We start from the raw sequence: 27040 nt of genomic DNA on the forward strand, positions 1-27040 counted from the left end.
TCAGTGGATACGGAATTGCCTGAATGCTTCTGCTCAAGGAGTCGTGGCCAGTGGCCAGGAGTCTGGGTGGAGAGGAGTGACGAGTGGTGCTCCTTGGGGGTCTGCACTAGGGCCAGGATTATGTAACATCTTTGTCAGGGACACAGACAGTGGGATCAGGTGCACCATCAGCAGGTTGGCTGATGACACCAAGCTTTGTGGTGTCACAACTGCTTGAGGGGCCACAGCACGCTGGAGGGGCCTCCAGCATAAGACATGAATGTGCTGGAGCAGATCCAGAGAAGGGCCACAGAACTGACCAGAGAGCTGTAGCACCTCTCTTACGTGAAAAGGATGAGAGAGTTGGGGTTGTTCAGTTTGCAGAAGAGAAGACTCTCGGAGGTCTTTTAGCACCTTCCAATTACTAAAGGGGCATACAAGAAAATAAAAGAAAATTTTACAAGGGTGTATAGTGATAGGACAAGAGGCAATGGTTTTAAACTGAAAGAGAGTGGGTTTCAACTAGCTATCAGGAAGAAATTCTTTACTGTGAGGGTGGTGAGACACTGGAACAGGTTCCCCAGAGGAGTTGTGGATGCCCTGTCCCTGGAAATTCAAGGCCAGGTTGGATGGGGTGTTGAACAACCTGGTCTAGTGGAAGGTGATCCTGCCTGTGACAAGGGGGTTGGAACTAGGTGATCTTTAAGGTGCCTTTCCAGTCAAATCAATCTACGATTGTATGATTCTTACTGGTTTAAGCAGTCCAATCTACAGGGCAAAGAAGGACAAAAAAATAAGTTTTTTCTTATATTCCTACTGCTATTTTTTACATATGGGTACAAATTTGTAATACTTATTATCTTGCATTAAGAATATCATATATACACACCTCCTTGTACCAGTCTTTCAGCTGTGTGTATATTATAGAAAAAGCCACTAGATTATGTCTTACTTTCAAATCAACATCACAGCATCTATAAATGAAACAACAGTTATGAGGTTTAAACAATGAATTAAAAATATATGCAAATTTATCACTGCTTATATAAAACTTTGTTACTCTAGCCTGAGCATTTTAAAACATCCTGCAACTGTAAATGATATTTTGCTGCTAATACTAAAATACATGTTTAAGTTCAAAGATGAAGTTAGTTTAAAATACTATGAGTCTTATTTTTCAATGATAGACATGCAGAGTTCTTCCAAGAATTATGCAGAGTTCTCCTTGATTTGTTACTACCTACCTCCACAAAAACTTGTGCAAGGAGAATGCTTTCAACAGTCAAATGCTACCCTCTATTAAAATTATTTTAGAAGTAGTGGTTTTCCAGTAATGTGTTACTATTCAGTATTGTTCTACTGAAGAAGGAGCAACTAGACATACTAGTGACTTTCTAAATACTTTTCCTGTCTAAGTGTCTTTACCCATATCACAGATAAAAGCACATAAAATTGTAAATAAAACAAGATACATAACCCCTCTCCTAAATGACATGGAAACATATCCTATTTACAGAGCACATATTTGGTCTAAAATGTTTCCAGCCACTTTCTATCTTGCCCCTAGAGACCACATGCCAAAGAGAGGCTTCACTCCTTTACTCACAAAAGTCCAACCTTCTTTACTCAACATGGCACTTTCTAGAGTATTTCTAGGGCAAAGTATGTGATATGATCATCTGCCTCAGACATCATCAGAGGGAGGAAGCCAGGAGAAGATGACAGCAAACAGCTCCCCACACCACCAGGTTTGTTGCAGGAGCAGCTGGTGTGGATTTGTATCTGGACTGCAGAGACCCAGCTCTGCCACTGCTGCTGGTTTACTGGGCACATGGCTTGAGTTGCACCCTTCCACAGCACCTGTTCTGGCAGGTGTGTGAAGTCTCAGGGTCAGCACGAGGGCTACACTTCGTATAAGTACCACATATTGTCAAATCTTGGGGCCACCGAGCATGGGTCATTAGTTGGCATAAGTACACCAGATCAGACTGGCAAGAACAGCCCTACAAAACAAGCCCTGAACTCCCTTTGAACTGTGATCTGTATTGCTCCACAGTAGCATGGACTCAAGTGTCATATGCATGATCCAGAAAATGAAAGATGGTTTCCTCAGGAGTCCTACAAATAGAGACTAATGCATGCAAATGTTGAAATTTTCTTGCTTGTGCCAACAATCAATGAGATTCTTATTGACAATATAGATCACATCTCCTTGGAAAAATTTATAAGCCTAAAAATATCAGTTCATTAAAAGCTATGAAAATTACCACATGAAAGAAATACAATACCTGTTTGTTGTTTTCATTGGTACAATGCAGTCTTTTGAGGGACACAAAATGTCTTATTTTCCTAGCAACAGAAATTATCTCTTGTTACCACATCACATTGTAAAGACAAAAGTGAAGTGATACATTACTATTTTCTAATGGAGAGATCTCCAGCCCTTAGGAAAACAGATACCAAGCCCAACACTAGCAAGCCAACTGGGTGACAAGTACTCCTTCAGCGTGACATTGAGGTTTTTGTTGCAGGACACCTGATCCTTCTGTTGGTCCAGGAATTCTCCTGCACATCTGGGAGCAGAATTTGGCAATGCATCCATTCTAAACTGCGAAGGTGGGAACACGTACAAACTCACACACAAACACGGGGGTTGCTCAGTTGCTAAGTACATGGAGGTTCGTGTCAAACTTACATATGCAGAAAGCAGAGAGAAAGCACTAAACCCAGAAAGCAATTATGTTACGGACAAGTTAGTTACCCTCCTTGACCGACCACAGGTGTTATCTTCACGTGCTGCTGGATACTGTCTCCTGATTTCCTTCTTGCATAGCAAACTCCTTGCCATTCCTAAAGAAACACACAAAACAGAGACAGCATCTGAGCATACATAGCTTGCATTCAAATATTCATTTATTACTGCATAGTCCTTATGTACTAAATTATTATTTTTATTTCATGGTTGTATTTTTAAAATTTGTATAAAATTAATGTACTCTTAAGTATAACACAGTCAGAGAGAGTAAGCAGCAACTATTCACCCAGTGGAGAACAGCACCTTTAACTAACATAAGGACAATATAATTATGTTCCTCTTGGGAGAAGGTATTTTTTACAAGGAACTTTAGGTATCATCTACTTAATGAGGTGACAAACATTCTTGCTAGGTGCCACCATAAGGAGCAGTGGCTGCAACACATCCAGAGGATATCCCTTGGCACCAGCAGAAATGAGCCCAAGCACCATTTGGCTTTGAAGTTGTCAGTTGTCATGCAATATATATGCTAAACTTCAGAAGTCCTTGATCTAAAGATGTCCTTCAACTAACCTCAGAGGAAATATCTTAAGGATGTAACTACCTGGCAGCAGGGAAGGATGAAGCTGGAAAATGGGTAGAAGATACCTTTGAGCAGACAGTGCTAGCTGCTGGGCAGCCCATATAAATGAGGAGGAGCACAGCAGGAGTGGCCTGTAGGTATTGCTAATGAACCAAGGTGAACCTGCAAACAACTCCAGACAGTGACTCACAAAGCTTAGATCATTGCTGGACGTGACTCAAAGGTTCAAGAACTCCCCAAAAGTCTTGAAGCAGAACGTGAGACAGGGAAGAGCGACAGGTATTTCTGCAACCCAGGGGAGATGGGATAAGAGACTGTTGCATGTATTAGTGGAACATATTGCCAGACCCATCACCACAAGGACAGGAGTTCACAGTGCACTGCAGATATTCTGAGTATAGTTATTAGGAAAGCAATTGGCACTCCACTGGGTGCCAATACATTTTGGTGCTTTAAGTATGCAGTCAGTGAAGGCTCTGCTGTTTGACAGGAGTTACACATTTTGGTTGGATGATTCAGCCACCTGAGACTGACTGAGGGACAAACTGTTACATTCCATCTAACAAAGGCTCCATGGGTTCTAAGCAAAACAGAAACACAGAAAGCATTCTAATACTGATCTTAAGCCAGCAAATCAGCAGGAGTTCAGTCAGATCCTAAAAGAAAAGCTAAGAAATCTGTAGTCACTTGTCTGTGGCATGTGCTGTTGTGCTTAGACATCTGAGAAACAGAATTCTGGTCTTATTATGTGTACTCATGAAGAGCACATCTTGTGTTTTTAAACCTACAGCAATAAATACCAAATCAGAATAGAACTCTACAGCAATTTCATGAGTTTGTTTTATTTGCTTACCTTTCCTTTTTTAATAAATGTGTTTATGTTGTCCAAAAGATCTGCAGAGTTTTTATCACTTTTAGGTAGTTCAGTAAGCTCCTTGCCAATAAGTTCTCCCTTGCAGTACCCCATCATCTGTTCAAAGGCTGGATTAACGTACTGCCAAAACAAAGGTATATTAGTACAATAAAAAAACCCCAAGACTTATTTAAAGGCTAATAAGTTATATATGAGTATCAAAGTGTGACAAGTCATATGCTAAAGCCACAATGACACATCCATACAATTCAGTGTTTCTCATATAAAAATACTATGTAATGGTGAAACATTTTATTCAAGTAAGAGGCTGAACAGAGAAGGCAATATGTAATCTATCAGAAGGCACAGAAAGAGAACCAATGCAGGTTTTACCAGAAACAACATTAGTGAAAACTATCATTTCAATAAAGTTACAGAAGGAAAAGTCTTAAAAATTCAGCAGGCATCAGTGTGCAGCAACCAGAAATTAAGCAGTTAATTGCACAAGACTTTCTAATGAGCAACAAAACTAAAATACTGATATAGAATAGGAGCTACTGAGCCAAGATCGCTTTGGGGTTCCTCTTTTCAAATCCTATTAAATAGTTAACATTTCCCCCCCTACCTGAATGACATGATCTTCACTGGTTATTTCTACAGCTTCCTGACAATGGTCTAATGCCGTAAACACTGCATTACAAGCCCTGAAATTAGCAAATGATTAGCACATCAGTTTTATTGTTAGAACATTTTGTTCATTATAAATACGTGATTAAATTGTACTTATTGATAGATGAACCACAAAGTAGCACTTGTTTTGACTAGACCATGTCACTATCTTTATTATGACTTTTTCAGAACATCCAGCCTCAGACATCCCTGTTGTTAATGTGCTTTTACTGCAGATTACATGGTAAAAGCATCTACACACATGTTCTGAACAGCAGGAACTAACAATTAGCAATAAAAATAATACATTGCTATTACATCAGAAAGTTTTGTGAAAATTAAAGATTGGAAACATAAAAATCATGACAGCAGATATATACAAAGTTTTCAGTACAGCAAATAGATTGGCATTATCAAAGAAACTGTAATACAACACAGTTAAAGGAAACAATTCAAGCCATCTCTAAGTTCTAGTCCAAAAAATGCCAATTTTCCTACTTCCAAGTAATAATGCAGTGACTTCATTTCCATACATCCTCATCTTTCAGGACCCAGATGATCTTTGTTATCCATTTTTTTTTTTCAGGGCTATCTTTGAACTAAGGCAGGAAAACAAAAGCCTTACCTTCTTGGTACAGAATTCAAATTACTTAAATGATGACTTACATAGGATGGCATTAACATTAATATAGGCTTCTAATACTAGGTGAAAATATATATCTCATAGAATCATAGGAAGATTTGGGTTGGAAGAGACATGAAGATCAGGTAGTTCCAAGACATTACCATGGCCCGAAAGAGTGAGTAGTAGAAGAAACAGCTCAGTCATACTTGCTATGATAAACATCAGTACCTCATCTTTGATTTGGTCTGAAGACAAACTAATTATCTTTTATATAAGTCTCATTTCTGGGAGGTAAAATGCACCTTGCAAAAACATTCTTGTACACACTTATTACCTAAAAGGAACATCTTGCTTCCAGGCTGCATAGTGGGGTTTGAATTAGTACCACTGACTAGAGAATTAAGAAATATAGGACATTACTACTTCTGCTTATTGTGGAAATAAAACAAAATGGGATATATGAAGAGACACACGCAGAAACACAGACATGCAGCCATGTGGATAAAGATTTGTAAGAAAAAAGTATTTTATACAGAAGGTGACAGAAGTGTTTCTGCTCATATAATAAAAGGAGCTTGGAGTGTAATTTTATACGTGATTTTCTAGCAATTCAAGCTGGTTCCCAAGTGTGATTTTGTGCTGTGGGAAGGAACTAATTTGTCTCAGTGATAGATGCCTGTCTGGTACATCAGCTGCTAACAAATGTAATTACATAGACTTCTTGTATGAAAACACACAGATATGTCTGCACTATTCAAGCCTTCGTATTTTCATTTGATCTGGCAAGAAAGCCAGCAAAATGACAAGTTTAAATGGCCCATATCCCCTTTAATTAGCACGCAGATGTCCAACCAAATTTCAAATCAGAACCAGCTCTGTGGAAAAACTGAGTCCATGCTAGGAATGGAAAGCCACTTCTGACCACTGACATGACCTCATCTACTGCTCTCTGGGGCTGATGCTAATTTTTCATCACATTTCTTTTGTGTCTGAACACGTGACATGTCCTGAGTTTAATTCTATCAACTAACTTTCTGCATTCTCTTCCCTTGCACTTTTATAAAACTGTATAGAAGACCTGCAGATCATCAACTAGCAACACAGGCGTGCAGTGCAGCACTCTTTTCCCCACTTAATTAAACCACACAATTGGAAAAAAAAAATATATACCTGAATGTCATAACCAGTATCAGCTCTGATTAGCTTTTAATGGCATCAGCCTGATAAGACAGAGGTAAGGGGAAGACATTCCTGCTGAGTTTTAGAAAACAACTATTAAAATTGTGTAAACCAAAATCCAATCTTTTTCCCTGGAATTTTACTGTCCTTGCAGTTTGCATGCATGAATATGCAATCACTCAAAATGTAAAGTCACTTTGGTATCAGTTTACAAAGAAATCTTCGAAAAAATCAACTTCTGAAACAGACACAGTGAACCTTTAGAAAAGTGTTAGTATTTTCTGTAGATGGAACTGGAATTAATTTGTGCCACAGAGAGAACCGCTCCTTCTCTGCATTTCTTTCCTATAGTTTCATAAGGTTGCATTGCAAAAATACCTACATGCATGCAAAAGCACCTATATTAAATACAGAATTAGTCACATTAAAGAAAAAGTGAATGTGGGAATGAACATCATTTAGCTTCTCACTAACATGTGAGAACATATATTATCCTGGCCTGCCAAGTCTTGGCCAAGCAAGAAAATAAAAACTCAGAGCTGAATCAAGATTGTATTCAGTTCAAGCCTCTGAATATGAAAGCTCAGACACACGAGATCAAGAATGACTTTGTAATGTTTTACCATCACGTAAATTTGCAGCCCACACCTACACTGACCAAGATTTCTCAGGGTACCAGTTGCTAAGGCACTGAGTTTGTCCTTCACAAAAACACAGAAGGAGAAAATACGAAAGTGTAGTATATTAGTTGACATATAGATGAAAGGCACATATATGTGTAGCTGGGAAGAAGCAGAAAGTAACATAATAAAATTATTTAGACCAAGAGATTGATGTTTGCAGTTTCTCACACCTCTACATACCGTAATTTGAACTGAGATCGCACTTCCCCGTGTTCTATTTGAACCAGTTCATTGTAACAAGCAGTTACGCTGCTGTTCTCCATGAATTGCTGGAAGACAAATCAAGAGCGCATGAAATAAGCTGGAATAGTTTTAAACTCTTATTTCTGCTTCTGCATCTAAAACTTTAACTTTTTAAAGAGAGCTGGCATGAGGCCAGCAAAGGCCCACAAGGGTGATAAAGCACCTCTGCTGTGAGACAGGCCAAGAGAGCTGGGACTTTTCAGCCTGAAAAGGAGAACGCTGAAGTGGAGAACATATCAAGACATATAAATATCTAAAGGGAGACTGTAAGAAGACAGAGCCAGCTTCTTTCCAGTGGTGCCCAGCAACAGAACCAGAGGTAATGGGCACAAACAGAAGCAAAGGAGTTTCAGGGAGCCTGAACATCAGACAACACTTTTTTTTTACTGTGAGGGGGACCTGGGCACAGGTTGCCCAGAGAGGTAGCAGAATCTCCATCATTGGAGATGTTGAAAAGCTGTGTGGCATGGTCCTAAACTTGCTTTAGGGGCAGGTAAACTTGCGCAGGGAGGTTGGGCAAGATGACCTCTAGAGATCCCTTCCAACCTCAACCATACTTTCTTTTCTGGTAGAAATAAGCTTTTGTTGTACCTTTTGTGTTGTGAATAATAATCTTTTCCTCAGGAATGAGTTTCTAGTTTTTAAGACAACACAAATATCTAAATACAAAGCAAGTATGAAAATATGCTAAATCCTTTACTGGATTTTCCCGTTTAGTTTCAGTAACCCACCCGATACTCTAAAAAACCCCCAAAAAGTCTCACACAAAACCATTATTTCCTTGTTGTTTTATTTTGAACATCTATCCTTAATTCAGAATGGAAATGGAAAACCTTAGTGACATAAAACTTACATGCTAGGAAAGAAAAGAAAGAAAAGAAAAGAAAAGAAAAGAAAAGAAAAGAAAAGAAAAGAAAAGAAAAGAAAAGAAAAGAAAAGAAAAGAAAAGAAAAGAAAAGAAAAGAAAAGAAAAGAAAGAAAGAAAGAAAGAAAGAAAGAAAGAAAGAAAGAAAGAAAGAAAGAAAGAAAGAAAGAAAGAAAGAAAGAAAGAAAGAAAGAAAGAAAGAAAGATATATTTGGCATTTGTTTCCAAGCAAATATTGCAGCTAAAGCTCCAAAAGTGAAGCAGCTTTGCTTCACAAGTAATCTCACTGAATTGTCACTATGAATTCAGATGTGCAAAGAAGTAAATAAAGTAAGAAGAATCGGACCACAGTGAAAAAAACTTCTACTCCAGACAGGAGAGAATGCTTTCTATCTGTTAGGTCTAAAAGGTCTTGTGCTTGGTCCTGCTGAAATTAAAAATTTTATGTTGCTACAAAAGAAGTAGATTCTCTGACTTTAGTTAAAGTTTATTGATCAGTCTCAGGCACTGACTTTAGTTATCATAGGAAATGCCCTGTGTTGTCACTAGTTCTCACAGCAGAGCTGCATGCACAGTCCAGAGGAGCATGCAAACCTCCAAAAATAGCTTTCAAGAAATCTGTCCTTCTGTCCTGTATGAAAAACTGTGTTTTGGAGACCAGTGGCTTGATTCCAAGTTGTGAGGAAAACATAAAAAAAGTAAAATTAAAAATAACTGTTGGCATTGGTCTATTCTGCTCCTTAATGTTGACATCTTAAAATATTTCTGCAACTTTCACCTCACATGCTACAGAATGCATGGGTAAACAAAACGTACAACATAAAGTTGGCAGAAGCAAAGGTGCAAATAATGTTGTATATCAAACATTGTTTGCATATCAAACTGCCTGCCGACAAACTTCTCTTCTACAGCAATGTAGACTTAGATTTGCAGTTTTTGGGTGCTCTTTTAAATATTCAAATACATTTGAGCTAAATTTAAAACAATAAGAACAACTCTCAATAATATAAAATTTATCCACAATGGCAACTTATTTTATGAAATACACTTACTAGAATATACTAAGGCTCTTTATAAACTGAATTTTATAATGGTGTGTTTTACTGAAAAAATTTAAGCACTGCTGTTCACAGACAAAACTCTTGGCACAAGTCTTTTGCTAAGAATTAAGAACTGCAGCTTATCAAAGTGCTAGCCATGCTCTTAACAGTTGTATAGTCTTCTGCAGATGTACAGAATCACTTTATCTAAGTTCATAGTGCTGATGCTGGTCATTCGCTAGCTGACTCAAAAGTGAGAAATCAACTGGGACATGAAAATAGCCGGAAACATTTCTTTTTCTAATCTGTGCTTCTAATGTGACAAAAAAATAAGAAGATCTCTGAACTCGCAGATATTAGAAGGCAGACAAAACACTTTCTTTTAAAAAACTTTTGTATTTATGCAGTGCATTTTGATTTAAGTAACACATACTCCTAAATTATTTCTTACTTCATTATAATGGGATTCCACTGTTATTCTATACAGCATTTAGTACAAGCCACAAGAGTTATACGCTAGCAGGAACGCATCCTTCTTTTTGCTTAGCAATAAGAATTTGTTTTAATATTAAAGACTTCTTTTATTCCAATCCAGTAAGTTTTAATATTATCTGGTCAATGAAAATCGACATTTGTTTAGGAAAAGAAGTTCAAAGTACAAGACAAGGTTGTAATTCAGTAACTGCAAACATTAAGATCTCTTGTTTGCTGATTTAAATCATAGCTAAAAATCAGTCAGGAAGCTAAATTGCTTATTCAAATTAACCCATTCTAAGTAGGCCACCACTATTAGATTTATGAGGCTGAGAGGATAAAAAAAAATCAGCATAATTAATGTACTGGATTAGCAACAGCATTAATACACAAACATAAAAGCTGTTAATGATACAGAGGAAAAATCATGTAATAAAATAGACTTTAGAAGAAGGAAGAAAAACCAGAAATAAGTCAGCAAAATGAAAAAAAATATGATTTAAACAGTTTGCAATTTCCCAAAAATAAATTTCATTTTTGCTGCTGAGGAAGAGACTCCCTGCAAATACCACCTCTCTGTTTGAAGAGGGATATTTTTAAATCTTTGTGTGGTAATGGATTTAGTCCCTACTGATCCCCACCCAAGCAAAAATAATTCCTATGTCCACCCCACAGGAAAAAAGAAACTTTGACATCAGATGTATTTTAAAGTCTTGAAAACGATTCCAATAGAGAATTATTACATTATTCAAGCTCTCTGATAAATGTGGGACAGCAAGAGAGAGTAGTTAGCACAGCTGTCAGGTGCAAAAAGATTTTTCTTTCCAAGGCAGAGAGTACCACTGAGCCATGTCTCACAGCCACAGTCTCCTCTGACTTTACTCAGTACTACACCTACAGTTTTAATCTTGTTTACAAAACACATTGCCCTGCATTGTGTTCAAATGAAACAGTCGACCTGAGAAGTAATAAACTTCTCTTTGAAAAATATTTAAGCCTGAGAGAGAGAGAGAGAGAGAGAGAGCAAAAGAGAGAGAGAGAGAGAGAGAGAGAGAGAAGCTACACTAATAAAGCACTGTCATTCTTGGGCTGACCTTTCTCTTAGACTCATATTTTCAATTTTCAGAGCATCTAAGTACTTTAGAAATGCTTTGGCCCCACAATACTCTTGCAGTACAGGCAAGATCTTATACCTCTATTTTTGTGAGATCATCTGAAAATGGTAATTCTGGTTCATGTTCTGCTGTATAAACAAACTTGGGCTGAATGTGACTTGGCTCAGACACTGGACTCAGTATGACCATAGGAGAATGAGATTTTTGCCTGGGTTAATTCCAGCTCTTCCCTGATTTTCCTTGCTACAGTTAATTTTCCCAAACATGTATATTTTTAAGAAAATATATGTTAATTCTAACTAATTCTCCAGATGTGCTTCTTTTGCTTAAGTACACATCCTTCCTTATGAATGGCTAACTTAAAAAATGTAGCTGGTTTATTTTAGAGTAACATAACATTAATATCCAACCAAAGCCATTCACACAAAGGTTGGGAGAGGGTAAGAAACCTAGATTTTCAGAGCTGAGAACTCCTGCCTTTCTGCTCTCTCCTACAAAGCCCTTTGAGGAACAGTATGAACAGTTAACCCCTCCCTTCTGCTACTGGTACAGGAGTGTCTCTAACTGTACTGAGAAGAATTGGTGCAAACCAACATAACAAACATTATGAAGGAAAAAAAAATCTTCTCGAGCTGGACCAGGTTAGTAGTCCCTTTAGAAGAGAAATTCCAACAGCCTGAGACAGATGGAGGAGTCTGGGTGACTGTGATATGTTAATCAGAGTCTCCCACCCCTGTTTCTTAGTGCAGCCATAAAACTCACCCACTACCCAGCCAGACCACAAGAAGGTAATCTCAGTACAGCTGCTATTCTGAAAGGACTACCTAGACCACAGAGGTTTTTGTTTCATATACTTCTGGAATACTCCTGAAAAGAAAACTAAATCAACTGCCACTGGTTTCTTATCAATACATTTCTGACAGAAGAGGATGTGTAATTTTCAATTTGAGGAAGCAGAAGTGTCTGTAATTTATGAAGCTACTATGTTTTCTATATTACATAGGCAATTTATACATACCCTGTCAAAGCCTGCATCAAGAAGGGGGAGAACAGAAGTCTCTTCTTGGTCAGCAGATCTACAAAACAAAATCACGCAACCACAGAATTATTCAGGTTGGAAAAGACTGTTAGATCATTGAATCCAACCTTTAACCCCTTTAAAGAGGTCCTTTTCCTCTTCAGTGCTAAGTACTGAACAGCAGTGAACCACTTCCCAAGTGCCACATCCACACATCTTTTAAATACCTCCAGGGATGGTGATTCCACTGTCCTGGGCAGCTTGTTCCAATGCTTGCAACCTTTTCAGGGAAGAAAATTTTCCTAATGACCAATCTAAACCTCTCTTAGCTCAACCTGAGGCCATTTCCTATTGTCAGATCCCTTGATACTTGGGAGAAAAACCGGATCCTACCTGGTAGGGAGGGTATACCCTCCTTTCAGGTACCTGTAGAGAGAAACAAAGTCTCCCTGAGGCTCCTTTTCTCAAGGCTGAACATCCCCAGCTCCCTCAGCCACTCCTCACAGGACTCATGCTCTAGATCTTTCACCACCTCCATTGTCCTTCTCTGGACTCATTCCAGCACCTCAATGTACTTCTTGTTGTGAGGGGCCCAGAATTAGACACAGCACTCGAGGTGTGGGCTCACCAGTGCCCAGTACAGGGGGACAATCCCTGCCCTGCTCCTGCTGGCCACACCATTGCTGATCCAGGCCAGGATGCCATTGGCCTTCTTGGCCACCTGGGCACACCCTGGCTCATGCTCAGCCGCTGTCACCAGCACCCCCAGGTCCTTTCCAGCCACTCTGCCCCAGCCTGTGGAGCTGCCTGGGGTTGTTGTGACCCAGGGGCAGGACCCAGCACTGGGCCTTGTTGAACCTCACACCATTGGCCTCAGCCCATGATCCAGCCTGCCCAGACCCCTCTGCAGAGCCTTCCTGCCCTCCAGCAGATCAGCACTCCCACCCAGCTTGGTGTCACCTGCACACTGCCCGAGGGTGCACTCGATCCTCTTGTCCAGGTCATTGATACAGATATTAAGCAGGGCTGGTTATACTATTTATTAAAAGGGGACACAAGACTTGAGGATTAGATGGCATGAATCTAACATAGCTCTCTAAACATAATGAACTCAGTGAGAAGAGTTTTTCCTTAAATACATACAAAAAATCATACTGTTACAGAAGCTGGTGCTACACTCTTCTATTATAGGTATTTGCAGCTTCCATAGAGTTTGATAGTTACTCCTATAGCAAACCTGACAGATCCTCCAGAGAAGTCCTGTATCTCTTTACATACACAGAAGGGGATTGCAAAAAAAAGTAAGAAGAAGATAAAAAAGACATTCTGTGATATCCTATGAGAATTAATCTAAAAACAGTGTTATTAAGATAAAGGTGAAGCTAAGTTGTGAAATCTTGCTCAGCAGCAAATTTAATTGATTTTCAACTCTTGGCAGTAATATTTCTCCTGCCACTCTATTTCCTAATATTCTAATTGATTTAGGAAATTAATAAAAATGATAATGGATTCAGTAGTGTGTAGGAGTTCTAACAAGGGTATTTGAAGATATTTAATAAATATATATTTAAGTCAGTAAGAATTCTTCCTAAATGCATGGGTTATGAATTACTGAAAAAGGGTTTAAGGACAACATTCTGGTGAATTTAGCATCAACTGGATTGAAGTTTGCTCCATCAGCTGGTTCAATAAACAACAATTTGTTATTTATCTAGTTATTTACTTTAGAAAGTAACACACAACTTTCTAGTTTGGAATTGTATTTTCCTTTCCTCTTAGAAAAAGCACATATCTGTCTGGCTTTCTTACTATACAACCCATCATGAAGATGACAGGGATAATACTAGTCAGCACTAAAGGAAAGATATTAAATACTCAAATAAAACATCAAACATCACCAACCCATTTCAGGTTGGTAAACACTGAAATGTTTACCATTTCACTCTTTAAGAGTGAACATTCACTCTTTAAGACTTGCTAGTAAGATACTTTCTGTTATTAAATAACTGTTATAGAATAGATAACTGTTCTTATAAAAAAAATTAAAATCTTTCACAAACCAGTAATACTTACGTGCGTGGAACCACAGCAAGTATTACAGTATGCTTTGATAGCTCTGTGGCACGAATAGACCTGAGGAAACAAAAATTTCTCAGTTACACTGAATGCTTTCTCAATATTGCTCTGACTACCTTCACTGAAAATATAAATGAAAGTCAGGACTGAAAGACACCACTGAGGCTAGACAATATGATAGTGCACTGGCAAACCTCCCTATCCCCATTTAGACAAACCATTTTCATTTTGCCACCAGACTTCTCATTTTGTTCCATGCAGGTAAGAAGGCAAAAGCTCCAAAACCTCAGTGTACAAACATCAGCTTTTCAGACCCATTCTTATGACCTAGCAAAGGTTTCCCTGTGTACTCAGCTTATCTGGGGCAGACTGCCCTGAATGCGTGAGTCAAGAAAAGTCAGTACATGCAAAGCATCTTCAATGCCCTTGACTAATTTAAACAAGAATCTCTACCCTCTCTCAGATTTACCACTGTCCTTCTAGACATTGCAAAATTTTGTTTAGAGGGTGGGAAGTGCTTTCAAGACATGAAAGTAAGAAAAGTGGGCATAGCAAATTACAAAAGACTACAGTTCATTAAATACTGAATAAACAAAATTTTACCATGTTGCATATTATTGAGAAACCAAAAAAGATATGACCAGCTATCAAAAACACTCTGTTTGTTTTTTACTGGCTAATGATAAGTTTTTTTCACTCATATCCCCCTGTTCTGAATAAACAATCTTTATGTTTATCTGTTGATCTTTCAGAAGAACTTACACCAGCACAAATATTTGAGCATTAAAAGTCCCTTGTCATAAACATGGTACATTTCAGCTCATGGCAGACTAGAAGCACAGTATGGTGCAAATGGTATGCTTCAGCTGAAATTGTGTGTTTTAGTAAAGGATCCCAATACTAAGCACTTGCAATCTTAAAGCAGCTTAGACACAGCCATATGGAATAGAAAAGTGATGCAAATCTTTGTGAAGAACTGGCAGTGCCTGACCTTGTGGACAAACATATTCCTTTGAAGTCTGCAGCTTCAGATTTTGCTGCAGCAGTAAGCCAGGAAAGAAGCAGCACCCACAGCAGGGAATAGTTTCACAACAGCTTTGGCTTATGCTCTGACAGAAGCCCCATGACCTAGAGATAATACTACAGTTCAGCTTTGGCATAATGTAGTTTTCATATTGTTATCCTCTTACAGATGTACACAAACCTCCTGGCCTCGGTCCACAAATTTCCATTTTACTATAATTTTAGGTGTTAATTTTTTGTTTGTTGTTTTTATCTTTTTCCCCCTTATTTTTGGTTTAAAATTAGGAGGTTTGTTTTCATACAATGTATTCCAAATCTTAAGAGAAGCATAAGGTGCTTTAGGTTACCTGCAGATATCTTCTGCATCAAAATACTTGGAGTTCCTGTGATCTATAACAACTATTTCCTGGTGCTTATCCAGGAAACAGTCAAGTGCTGATTCCAGAGTCCAGGCAACATTGCATCTGTATCCTGCTCTGTCACAAGCCCACCAGAAACCATTGCTTTGGTTGTCTTCTTTTGCAAAGATTAGCAAAACCTGCGGGGGATGAAAAACAGCAGGACCACATTGAACACGTAAAGTAGTCCTCTGCATGGAGAAAGTCTTAACAAACACTTCTGCCCTTTGAAAGATTTAAAGTCTGCTTTAAAAGTGGGAAGCTTGAACCACAGGTTGTAAAACAACCAATGCAGTAGTATAGCTTTCTTAATGGATACTGTAGTTATCAATAGATAATCAATAGTTGACAACAGTTAACTATATAAATAGTTAATAGTTTTAAACAAGGACTGTTTAAAAGTTTAGGACAAAACCAGCTTGCCACATCATGATTTTTTCCTAGCTGCTGTTGCATTTCAATCAGCAACCAGCCAGATTGTTCAAACATCATTGCTACTCTTGTCAGACCATCCCAGATTCACACACTTTTGGTTGTAAGGAACTTATGAAATGCAGCTATCTTAATTACCACTTATCATCCCTAAAGACATGGGCAAAAAATTAACATCTGTTCTTTTCTTCTTTAATCACACACACACAAAAAAAAGGCATTAACCAATATTATTTCAAAGCTGAAAAGAACAACAGGCAAACAAATATGTACAGGAAGAAAAATACTCAAATGAGAGAAATGTTTTCCCAATAAATTGTACCTGTCCCTAAGCATATAAAGTAATTTAGACAATTTCAACTGAACACTTAACGAACTGCTCACAAAAGATCAGCTAGGAAGTGTATGGAGTTGTCACCCTGAAGATAAAGGAGATGCTGTAGGAAGCCTGTTTGCAAGCTGACACAGAATAGAAGTTGAAAACAGCTGTATTTCTTTGCCTCTCATGTAAAATAAAGTGTTTTTCAGAGAAAATAAATTTTTTGTCCTTGCCCCATAACACACAATTTATCAGTGTCCAATTTTTTAATCCAAGTCACACAGACATTCCCCATTACAGTGGCACATATTTACCATAGCGACTGATAACTAACCATGCTACCCTATGTGTCAGATGAAGAAAATGGCTAATTTAGTGCAAATATGCTATGAAAAAGAAGGCCTCAAAAAGTCAAAAGTTTATCCACAGCTATTAAAATTGCACAAAAAGTCAGCAGCCAGAGATTAGTAATTTATAAAGCAAAATCCTCTTTGTTTCACAAATAAAACTCATCCCCTGACTTTACTGAATCAACATGTTCAAGAAAAATACATAAAATTTTCCTTCAAATGCCTGTAGAAAAGGCCAACAACCTTTATCTGTCTTGCTTTATGCAGCTGTGATGTCAGCACATGAATTTCAGCACCATCAGTCTAGAAGCTAGAAAAGGTGACAATAGCTTTCTTCTTATCTTTAGCTGTCTGGATTGTTGAATTCTAAACAATAAAAAAAATCAATCATTGTTATTGTGACAGTCAGAGTTTCATTAAACAATGGAAGAAAATTATATGCTTACAAATTCTGTAAATATTAAGAAGATAAAAGTTTCAATGTATTGGAAGGTTTTTGATTGCAGTTATCAATAAGCAGATTGGTTTACTGACACTTAACATCCAAGGTAACTGTTGTCACTCTTTCTAATCCCTGGGGCTTTTTTTCCAGAGTTGGAAAGCAGTGATGTGGCCAAGCTGCAAATTTTCTGATTCCTGGGTGAAGTACCTATATTGATACAATCTTCTGTTTGGTTCCAACTGCCATTAATTTTATTTTGTTCCTAGTTTGAAACGTTATGGGGAAAGAAAATTTAAGTGGGGTGGGGGTGGCATGTTTTTTGATATCTTCCTTCTCTCAGCACTCCCAGTTTGGAAATAAAGATGGCAAAATGCGATAATTTATCACCTTTAAAATAATGGAGCTTAATTAAACCATGCAATCTCTCCCTGGTAGCTAATTATCAGTGCACAAATCCTTCTGAGAATATTAATTTTAAAATTTGTTTTAAAGTATTACTACTACGCTTTCTCATTAACATTCGTATGGAACTTATTATAAATCATCAAAACATAATGCAGCTAGAAGTATATTTGAATGAGGCTGTCAAAGTCGAGGCAAAAATGTAATAATCCATATAAACAACATGATCAAGAAAATGCTTAAATTCAATCTGTGTTCCTTGCCAAAAACTTCATGTAGTTATTTTTTTGCTGCATGATTTGCCGATGTTACTGCAAAAAAGATAATTTTACTCAGTGTTGCTCTAGTTTAGGAGTACCATGGACTTTCTCTGTAGAGGCCTTTCCAATTTTGGTGATGTACTGAAATTCTTACACTCTTTCTAAGTATTTACACCACTATTGCACATCTTGTTCCCAGTTTATTATACAAATAATATGGACAAAGAAAATGGACAAAATTTGCTTTAAAGAGTTTGGGATACAAAAAACACCAGCTGAGGATAAACAAGCTATCAAAAGGAAAAATAAAATTTCAGCAACTTAAGAAGCTACTTAATTTTTTTTCAAATTATCATATCCCAGCAAGACATTTTCAAGGTGGAAAAGACATAGTATCTCTGAATAAAGTTACAGAGATACTCCTGTTATATTAGTATGAGGGAACAGTGAAATGCTGTGCATCATCATGCTTCATTTGCAGCTCATCAGGGAAGATCACAGTGTCAGTTGCTGTGAAAGAGATGATGGCAAATAAATGTCCTAAAAGGTGAGAAAATGCAGCATTTGTGTAGGAACATATTCAAACGTTTATGAGCAAACACTTCTGCAAGAGGATCCAACACTTTTTTTTATGTGCACTAATTGTTTATAAAAGCCACATCTCTCGTGTCCCCTGGAGAAAGCACATTTTTGAGTACTTTCAGCATGGTCATTTCTGAAAGCAAACCATTCCTATTTACAAGCCTTGGTACAAAGTTGAGGCAATTGTGCAATCTGTATATGGAATGTTTCGAGGGTTGGAGCTGTCTGGTTTACTTTGGACTCTTCCCTTTGCCTCTTAAGGCCAGAAGTACCTGGGTCACAATTCTGTACAAATGAAACCAGATTTTTACTCTGACATAGATGGTCATGAAGTCCAGTGGGGAATCTATTAAATGGTCTTATGGCAAGTCACTGGCACAAGTGAGGTCACTTCTCAGACAAAAAATATGTGCCATTTTGAGGTTGGCACAGGTGTCCCATTACAGCATAAAACACAGCGGCATAAAATGAAGTTTGCTAAGAAAAGCCCCAGTGGCAATTGTTTTAACAAATGGAACTTAACTTGTCAGACAATTGTAAACATGATTAATCATCCACAAGTAGACATTTAAAATGTGATATTCAGTAGCTGTTTGCATTGCACAGAGAAACACATAATTGTATTGTCAAGATGGAATAAAAGATTAGCACACATTTTTGAAATGTGGGGATGTGTGCATTACTTGCCAAGTTATCTGAGGTAAGGTGGCATGTTCCACAAACAAACGAGGTGGGTTTACATGAAGTGTTTTACTTAACTGTAAATAAGTTAACATATGGCAGCATCTTTAAGGAATATTCCACAGTTAATGATTTTACTTAATAATTTCTGCTTAAGACATATTCTTTTCTTACACAGATTCTCAGCTGTGAAATGTAAAGACAAAATAACACCTCCATCTGAAAAGATACCGAGAAGAAAGTCAGTTTTGAGAAACAACAAAAATCCAACTTTCCCTTGAGCAAATCCAATTTCTACGAAGTAATATCCTGACAAAAGCACCGAGAGTATTTGTAGTTGTTAAATATTTCCTGGATAATCTTTCTGAAGATGAACATGATCTAAAAATATTTTTCTGTGAAAAGTTCCACACTTCTATGTTGAAATTCCCTGCAAAACTGAAGGTTGTTCTACTGTTGAAGTCACTACTGCACAGTATATAAATATAATTAGTATATAAATATAATATAAATATAATAATATAAATAAGTAATTTCATCAGATCAAGTCATCATTAAGACTGAATGTAAAGCCATAAAAATGTAAAGCTTTATGATGCTTTTTCTCCACACAAAGGTTTTTCACAGAAAGGGTGACTGGTGACTGGTGACTACTTCTGTATTTTACAGAATTAACTGACACATAAATTAATTCAGATTAATTATATATCACTAAAACAATGTTAAAGGCTAAAATTATTTAATTTCCTATAATCTGGGAGTTCCAACATCCACTATAAGCTGAAAAAATAGCACTTGGCATCTGATACTGTCACAGGAACAAAATGTACAGAAAAAGTAGAATGTATGGATAAGAAGTGCTGCTCCTTAGCTGGATTTGAACCTTTCTTGTTGAAGGCCATGTGATTTCTTGGATTGGTGGTCTGTAAAACATAGTTCTCTGTCCTGTTACTCTTCTCTCTCCTGTTGTGCAAAACGCAGCAAAACTGAACATATACTTAAATTTCATGAAGCTCTCAGCTTTGGTATATCAAAACTGAACAGTTTTTAATATCCATAGAGGCAGATCTTTCCCTGGTTGATGGACACACACACACACACACTTTCCTACTGGTAGGACAGATTCAAGGAATGAGGGGATGTTAATGGAAATCTAAAGGTCTTATTTATGAAGTTAATTTACTTGTAGATCTTCTCTTGCAATCAGATACACAAAACATACATTATCCCTCTCACAGTCCTCGTACAAGTGAAATTAAAGTATTATAGTTAATTACAGAGTTTGAACATTAATTTCTTCATCTATCTATACTGAATTGGCTCTCCCAGAAACAGAAGGAGCATCTTACCTGAATTGGGTATTGTGTCAGTCTCATGGGCCCAACTTGTACTTCTGCAGTTGAAGCCTGCTAAAGAAGAGAAATACAGATTTATTTTCAGTTGGGTTCTTAAGGTAGTATTTTACATACAAGAATTAAAGATCAAACAGAACCATGAAAGATGATAAAAAGCACACTGACATATGAATAGCAGCCTTAATTTTGTTACTATTTTTGTTTTACTTGCCTGTAAATTAAAAATGATAGGGTTTTAAATAAGGAAGCAAGAAACACACACTTCCTTTTCCCTCTTTCCCCAACAGAGTACCTACGTTACATAGAAGGATTTGTTTTTGCTGGAGACTGCAGAAAGTTATTTATCTCTGGCCAAAAGTTATTCATTTGAATGCAATACAGAACTTTGTTTAAAGGTCTTGTGACATATTCTAAATAATAATGTTTTAGTGGGATTGATAGGGAAAGAATTGACTTTTGAGAAAAGGGAACTTGTTCGGGCTGCAGATTAAAAGTTGTTTTCCAGAACCATAGCCTTCAGTTTTCAGGTAAAAATATCACTACCATGTGAACCATGACATTTTCAGAAGACATGATAGCACATCATAATTTAAACCTGCTGCAAGAAAGCCAGTACACGTGGGTTGTGGCTGCTTTGTTTGTTATACTTCTTAGGAGCTGGACTACATTACTACTTTTTGTGTCTTGATACATTTCAGTACACTTCTCCTGCACACTACTGATTTGTTTCACTTCAGACCATTAGCTACAGAAGGTTGTTAAGCAACAGAACAATACATATGTCCTCACACAGGTGCACATACTTAACAAGAAGAGTCTTTAAACCCTTAAAATGTTCATGCATATGGAGAATTATTTGCATGTTACCAATCTCCAAAAGGGCAGATTCCTTGCCCAGGTACCCCAGGTGCCCCAGGTGTAGATGAGTTAAAGAAATCACCCTGCAAGACAGATTCTTTAGAGAATACGAACTGTGTTAAGCATTAACAGCCTTGCCTGCACATGAGACAGTGGCATTATGTACAGGTACAACTGACACGTTGGACTTTCATGCACCACTGCACATCGATTCTTCTCAGCCCAACAATGTACGTCAGAAGGTGGTAACGGGCAGTACTCCAAAAGATTAAACTACAAAGCCTGCCACTGTTTTCCAAAGCAAAAACTGCCCCCAATATAAGTGTAGTTAACCTCTCCTTTTCTCACAGAAAAGCTTCACTTCCTACTTGAGCTCCTTCTTTAGCAGAATGTAGCTTAGTGCCAGTAAGCATATCTGAACAGAAACAAAGTTAGCACCCATCATCAACCATGAGTTAGGAGTAAGTTAAAGAAACAGTTCTCTGAAAGGTCACAGCTCCTATTCCTCCCAACCAAAAGAGAAAAACGGCACATTCAGATTCCAGTGGTACTCAATAGGAAACTCTTAAATAAATCTTTTATCATCATATACTTTGATTAAAAAAAAAAAAAAAGTTTTGAAGTGATCTCATTAGACAAATCTGTAAGACTACACAACAGACTTCAGTCAGTCTCAGAGCAAAAGTGTGTTTTTTGACAATACATAGCTCAAACTGTCTCAGAAGGTGTGGATCAAAAGCATCAGATTCTTCAAAAAAAGGAGAATACAGACACATCCATGTATATTTGGACACAGATATTTATTTTATTCTCAATTTATTAATGCCAGGGAAATATCAGGTAACTCACATTGTAAATGAATGCCTTCCACTTTCTATTGCTTCAGAAGATAACCAGCATTAGCCAAAAATTAAATAACTGTGTCCAAGACATAGATCAATGCAGGCAAGTCCTATCAAGTCCTTTACAGAGATTACTTTATAGATTAGCCACTTTTCTTATCCTGTTTATTTTATAACAACAGCAACAAAATAATCCACTCACTCAGACTCTGACTCAGAGTTTTTCTCCCAGCTGTTTCTGTGTCAGCCTCATGAATGAATAGAAAACAATTGAATAAAAGGACAAAAAAATCAGGGTCTTTCTCTTCCTCCCTTCCTTCCAGATTCAGGGTGCTCCTGCCTTTCCTAACAGCAGGAAAGCTAGGTGAAAATTAGAAAATCAGAGACTCCTGATGTAGATGAACATGTCTCTGTCCTTCTCAGTGCAGACTTGATGGGGTCAGAACCACAGGGGCATGGAGATTAGGTGCTGCTCTACTTGAAAGATTGCTATGTATAGTCTTTGAGTTCCTAAAATGCTCAACTTCATCACTTATACGATGCACGGAAGCAGATGGGACAAATTAAGATTGGTAATGAACCTGACTGTGGGAAGGATAAATAAACCTGATTAGATATAGCAAAAACCATGTCTGACATTCTCCTTTCTGGTCTTTAAGTTCTGAGTCTTGTTTTACAACCTGAATCAGACCCTTGGATTTATAGGCCCAAACTGCTGTGGGTATAAGTAACTGACTCACTTTTCTCTGTCAAACTCAGATAAAGGAGGCAGCAAAAATAATGACGTGTGCCTGGCCCTCATAAAATGTCCTACGGATCTCTCACTTGCCTGAAGGAACTAATTCCACATCTTCTGAACTCTCAGAAGAATCTGACCATGTGGACATTACGTATTAGTGATACCATAACCATACCTCTGTTCATTTCCTCACTTAAGTGAATATCACATTGCTGATGATTTCCAATTTAAATAAAGCTCTCATTATTTGACTGACTGCCAGGAAGGACCGTTAATAGATCTGCAACCTAAATCAATTAGTGTAGTAGCTCATAACAGACTTTACTGGTAAAACATGCAGAGACAAGTTTGATTCCAAAGAGGCCAGTGAGAAAATCCCTAATTTCAGTGAGCAGAGGAACAGACACTGTATTGAAAGCAAAGAAATAGCCACCTAGAAATAATAAAAACATAAAACCAGTGAAAAAAAAAGTTTGTTTTAACATTTTTAACTGCCCAATATTATTTTCAGTATCATTGTGATCTCCTACAAAATCTCCCCGGGAATCAGCTATGAAACAAATAATTAGACAAAGTCAATAGCACTTTCTTAGATCTTATGCTTTTGTGCAAACCAGTGATCACCAATTACCTTACTATCATAGCAGTGCCATTAAGCAAAATGCATTACTACTTCATTGAATTTTCACCTTTCTAAATCACCAGTACAAAAGTCTTTACCCCAGTATGGCTGCAGAGTTACAGCCCATGCAGTTTATGAATCATCAATAATTACCAACACGCCACTGTAATTAGTGTAGACTAATTAGCACAGCAAATTCTTCTTGCATAATTCTGTGCTGCTTCAGAGCAACAATAGCAGCTAGAGCCAACCAAGCAGTGATGCAAAGGTGTCGGTGGATTCAGGCTCCTGAAAAGGCTCAGGATGGATGTGCCAGTTGAGAAGCAACACGCAGATACCAAGGTCCCTTTTGCCCTGAAGGCTCCCTGCCCTATTCCCTTTCCCTTTTACTAGTGCATCCATTCATTCAGCTCTGTAGTGTTTTCAGACACTTGTCCCTTTGGTTTTGCCAGCCAGTAACAGGAATCTCTTTTTGACCCAACTTTCACCTCAGCCTTGTGCTCCCTGGCCGCATCTTTGCCAGGGCTCTTTTGCACCACCCTCCAGCTCAGTTTCCTCTATCCACACTTCGGGTGAAGATTGAATCTTCAGCCTGTTCCTTGGCTATTACCATTTTCATGTTTGATTGCACCACTATTTTCAACCTCAAGTCCCTTGGCTTTTTTTTTTTTTTCTTTTTCCTGGCCAAACTGCAGTCCACAACCATTTATGACTTCAACCCTCGCCTTAGCCTTGCATGAATTCCCTTACGAGACACAAGGCCAAGAGCTCTTGTCCAACACCCTTGGCCTGAAGCTGGTGTCCTGCACTTCTGCCTGCGACAGCACACCAGACAAGGGTGCCCAGATCCCCTTCTGCTGTTCAGCAAAGCTACATTCCTCTGTTCTTCCCCTTTTTTTGTCTTGTGTTCCTTAACAGAACTATATCACAATCTTTCTCCTCTTTTAGTTTTTTTCACTTCTGGTCCATCCAGCTCTACAGGTATTTTTTTATAGTTTAACACTTGGCCACTCTTTCTTTGTTTGGAGTCTCCCCCTCTTTTTTGTCAGCTTCTACAGTCACAGAGAGTATCACTTGACCTGTTTAGTGATTTGTGTTTATAAAGAAGGGGCAGATTTATGGGAGAAAACTGGAGAGCTCTTTTCACCTCTGAGTCAAAAAGACCCTAAATTATAATTTGGCAAAGGCTGGGAGACTAAGTAGGATGAATCACTCCTACAGTACATACTCATACTGCTGGAGCTTGGTCCTGAGCTAGATGGTTTTGTGATCTGACCTCCCCAGCTTTTTCAGACACCATCTTTCCTTGCCTCACTCATTTGACTGACTGACTCCTTATCCTCTCCACCCACCAGAACAGCTACTGTCCCAGTAACTACAGCAGCTCTCTTTCAGGAAAGATGGCTCTCTGCCACCTTTTTGTCAAATTCTGTTGGGTTTTGTAGTTGTTTTTACTTTTTTTCCTGTCAGATTCACCTTGCTGTGGTTTCCAGTTGACTTTTACATCTACTTGCTGAGCTGCTCGTCCCCTTCATTTTCCTCACCCCCACTAGAGGGCTGCCAACTCACTCTGCTCCACGAGCTGCTCCCCTATTGCCAGCCGACTGCCACTTTTCCACGGAGTCCCAAGGAGCATTAGATAGTTGGATAGCTCGACTCTGAAGTTAATGCAAGGTCATGCTATTTTATTTTCTGAAAGCAATGATCGAACCCACACACTACGTAGAAGAAAAAAAAGTTTTATCACTGCTGGTTCAGCCACTGCAGTCTCTGCAAGCACTCCTAAGAGAAGTCTGACCCATGAGATACGTACGTAAAAAATACACACATGCATTTGGAAGTGGTGGCCTGTTAACAACATTTGTGACAACACACACTGAGGCACGCAGCATAAAAATACTACATCCACAGGCAACACACAGGACCCCAAATCCACAAGACTTGTAGGTTTGGCAGGGTCTGCATATTAGCTCAAGGGGAGTGTTCACAAACCTGCATCTGGTTCTTTTCCCACTAAAAAGCAAGCAGAATTGGGCTGAGGCCATATCAATACCCCCAGTTAAAGCTATGTCACTGCACACAAGAGAATTGAGTATTTAAAAGGGAGCAGAACAAAGTCAAGAGGAAGAAGAGCCCTTCCATGACTACTTTCACCTCTGGGTGACAAAATTCAGCTCCTGTGTACTCTCACCCATGACCTTTGAGCTCCTTTTCTGCAATGACCTATGTCTGAAAAGGAGCATTAAGCCCTAACTTTCTTTCCCACCTCCTTCTTCCCTACCAACCTTGCCTTCACCTGGTGAGAGAGCACACATTTAGCAGTGAAGCATTTGAAACCAAGCATGGCTAGGCATAGAATATCACATATCAGATCCACCAGCTCATTGCAGTCCCTGCATTTCTCCTGCACTCTGAATACCAGTCTGACTGGGTTCCTAAGGGGACCTGCCATAGAGATGCTTCTGTCTGCTAATTCCACGTGTTCTTCAGTGTGAACCATATACCAAGACTTCATATCTTAGTAGAGATAAGATGGTCACCAGTTCTGGAGATAAGCAGAAACCCTCATAAAAACTTCAAAGTAAGGATCAAATGCTTAAAACTGAATTTCTGTGAATTACACAGTTGATAACAATGAATGTCTAAGCTGGTTGGGATTACTTGTGTTTCGTTCTCAGAGTCCGCTTCTCCTTTGCACAAACTCCTTTTGTGCAAAGCTGAGAAGTTTTGTCTCAGAATCAGCTTCAGGAACACCTGTTAAGATTTCTTTCTTCCTTCATTCTCATTCCTCTCTATATGGTTTCCTGACTTGTGTTTCAAATAAGAAATTAAAAAAATAAGTAGTCAAAACCACAGATCTGTTTCTTCTCTATTTCTCACTCCTTTTTTTGTGCCCAGGACATAAGACATCCATTTTTAAGCAGCTAGAGTCAGTAGTGCTCATATAATCTTGCCATTTCAATTTAAAATCAGTGGTAAGGGAAGAAAAGCAAACCAAAGGGATGCAGGTAAACCTCTGAAAGACATGGAGAAGAGAGAGGGAAACATAAGGCAGTAAGCACCAACAGGTCACAAGTAGGGGATCAGCCTATGGAAAACAAGAATTGAGAAATTAATATCAGTGTAAAGTTGATAGAGATTTTAGATGACTTATTGAACAAGCAAGCTGACACTTGTAAAATAATCCTATGAGGTTAAAGATAATAAATGTATATCTGATATAAAATGATAACTGAAGAAAGAATATTATTTTTAGGACTTATTACATTCTGTTCACAATTTGGTAGCAGCTTCCTTGTGAATACATTATCATAATAGGACAATAGAACAAACAAGCAGAAAAGACACTAGTTCAGCCAGTATGGTGCTACATTTGGAGTACAAACTACCATTGTTGAGCAGTTCTCAATTCTGCTCACAGCAGCAGCTACTCTGAGATTTTTCAAGGTTGCAAAAGACTCAGAAACCCTCTATCCACAGAGGGTCGTTCACATCCCATTTATTCCTATAATTTGCAGATTAGGGCTTTCAACAGCATCTGGAAGTAGTCCTGCAGTTTGTACACACCATTTCTCACC

At 38.2% G+C, this 27040-nt stretch overlaps 2 protein-coding genes across 6 annotated transcripts in view; one reads left to right on the forward strand and one right to left on the reverse strand.

Moving 5' to 3' along the window:
- The window catches only part of TBCA (tubulin folding cofactor A), a 530652-nt gene that overhangs the window by 150196 nt on the left and 353416 nt on the right, over nt 1-27040 (forward strand). The window lies entirely within an intron of this gene.
- Nucleotides 1-27040, reverse strand: part of PDE8B (phosphodiesterase 8B) — a 73517-nt gene that overhangs the window by 20323 nt on the left and 26154 nt on the right. For 3 of the 5 annotated variants that reach the window (XM_068177504.1, XM_068177505.1, XM_068177501.1), the window contains exons 2-10: nt 20396-20455; nt 15528-15718; nt 14155-14214; nt 12082-12139; nt 7507-7595; nt 4796-4874; nt 4171-4311; nt 2741-2829; nt 2268-2328 (exon numbers count right to left, since the gene is read on the reverse strand). In XM_068177504.1, the coding sequence (XP_068033605.1) occupies nt 2268-2328; nt 2741-2829; nt 4171-4311; nt 4796-4874; nt 7507-7595; nt 12082-12139; nt 14155-14214; nt 15528-15718; nt 20396-20455 (828 nt within the window). The remainder of the gene's footprint in view (nt 1-2267; nt 2329-2740; nt 2830-4170; nt 4312-4795; nt 4875-7506; nt 7596-12081; nt 12140-14154; nt 14215-15527; nt 15719-20395; nt 20456-27040) is intronic. The other 2 variants (XM_068177503.1, XM_068177502.1) reach the window with 1 other exon arrangement.

This window comes from Anomalospiza imberbis, chromosome Z (genome assembly GCF_031753505.1).
Source record: "Anomalospiza imberbis isolate Cuckoo-Finch-1a 21T00152 chromosome Z, ASM3175350v1, whole genome shotgun sequence".
Classification (NCBI taxonomy): Eukaryota; Metazoa; Chordata; class Aves; order Passeriformes; family Viduidae; genus Anomalospiza; species Anomalospiza imberbis.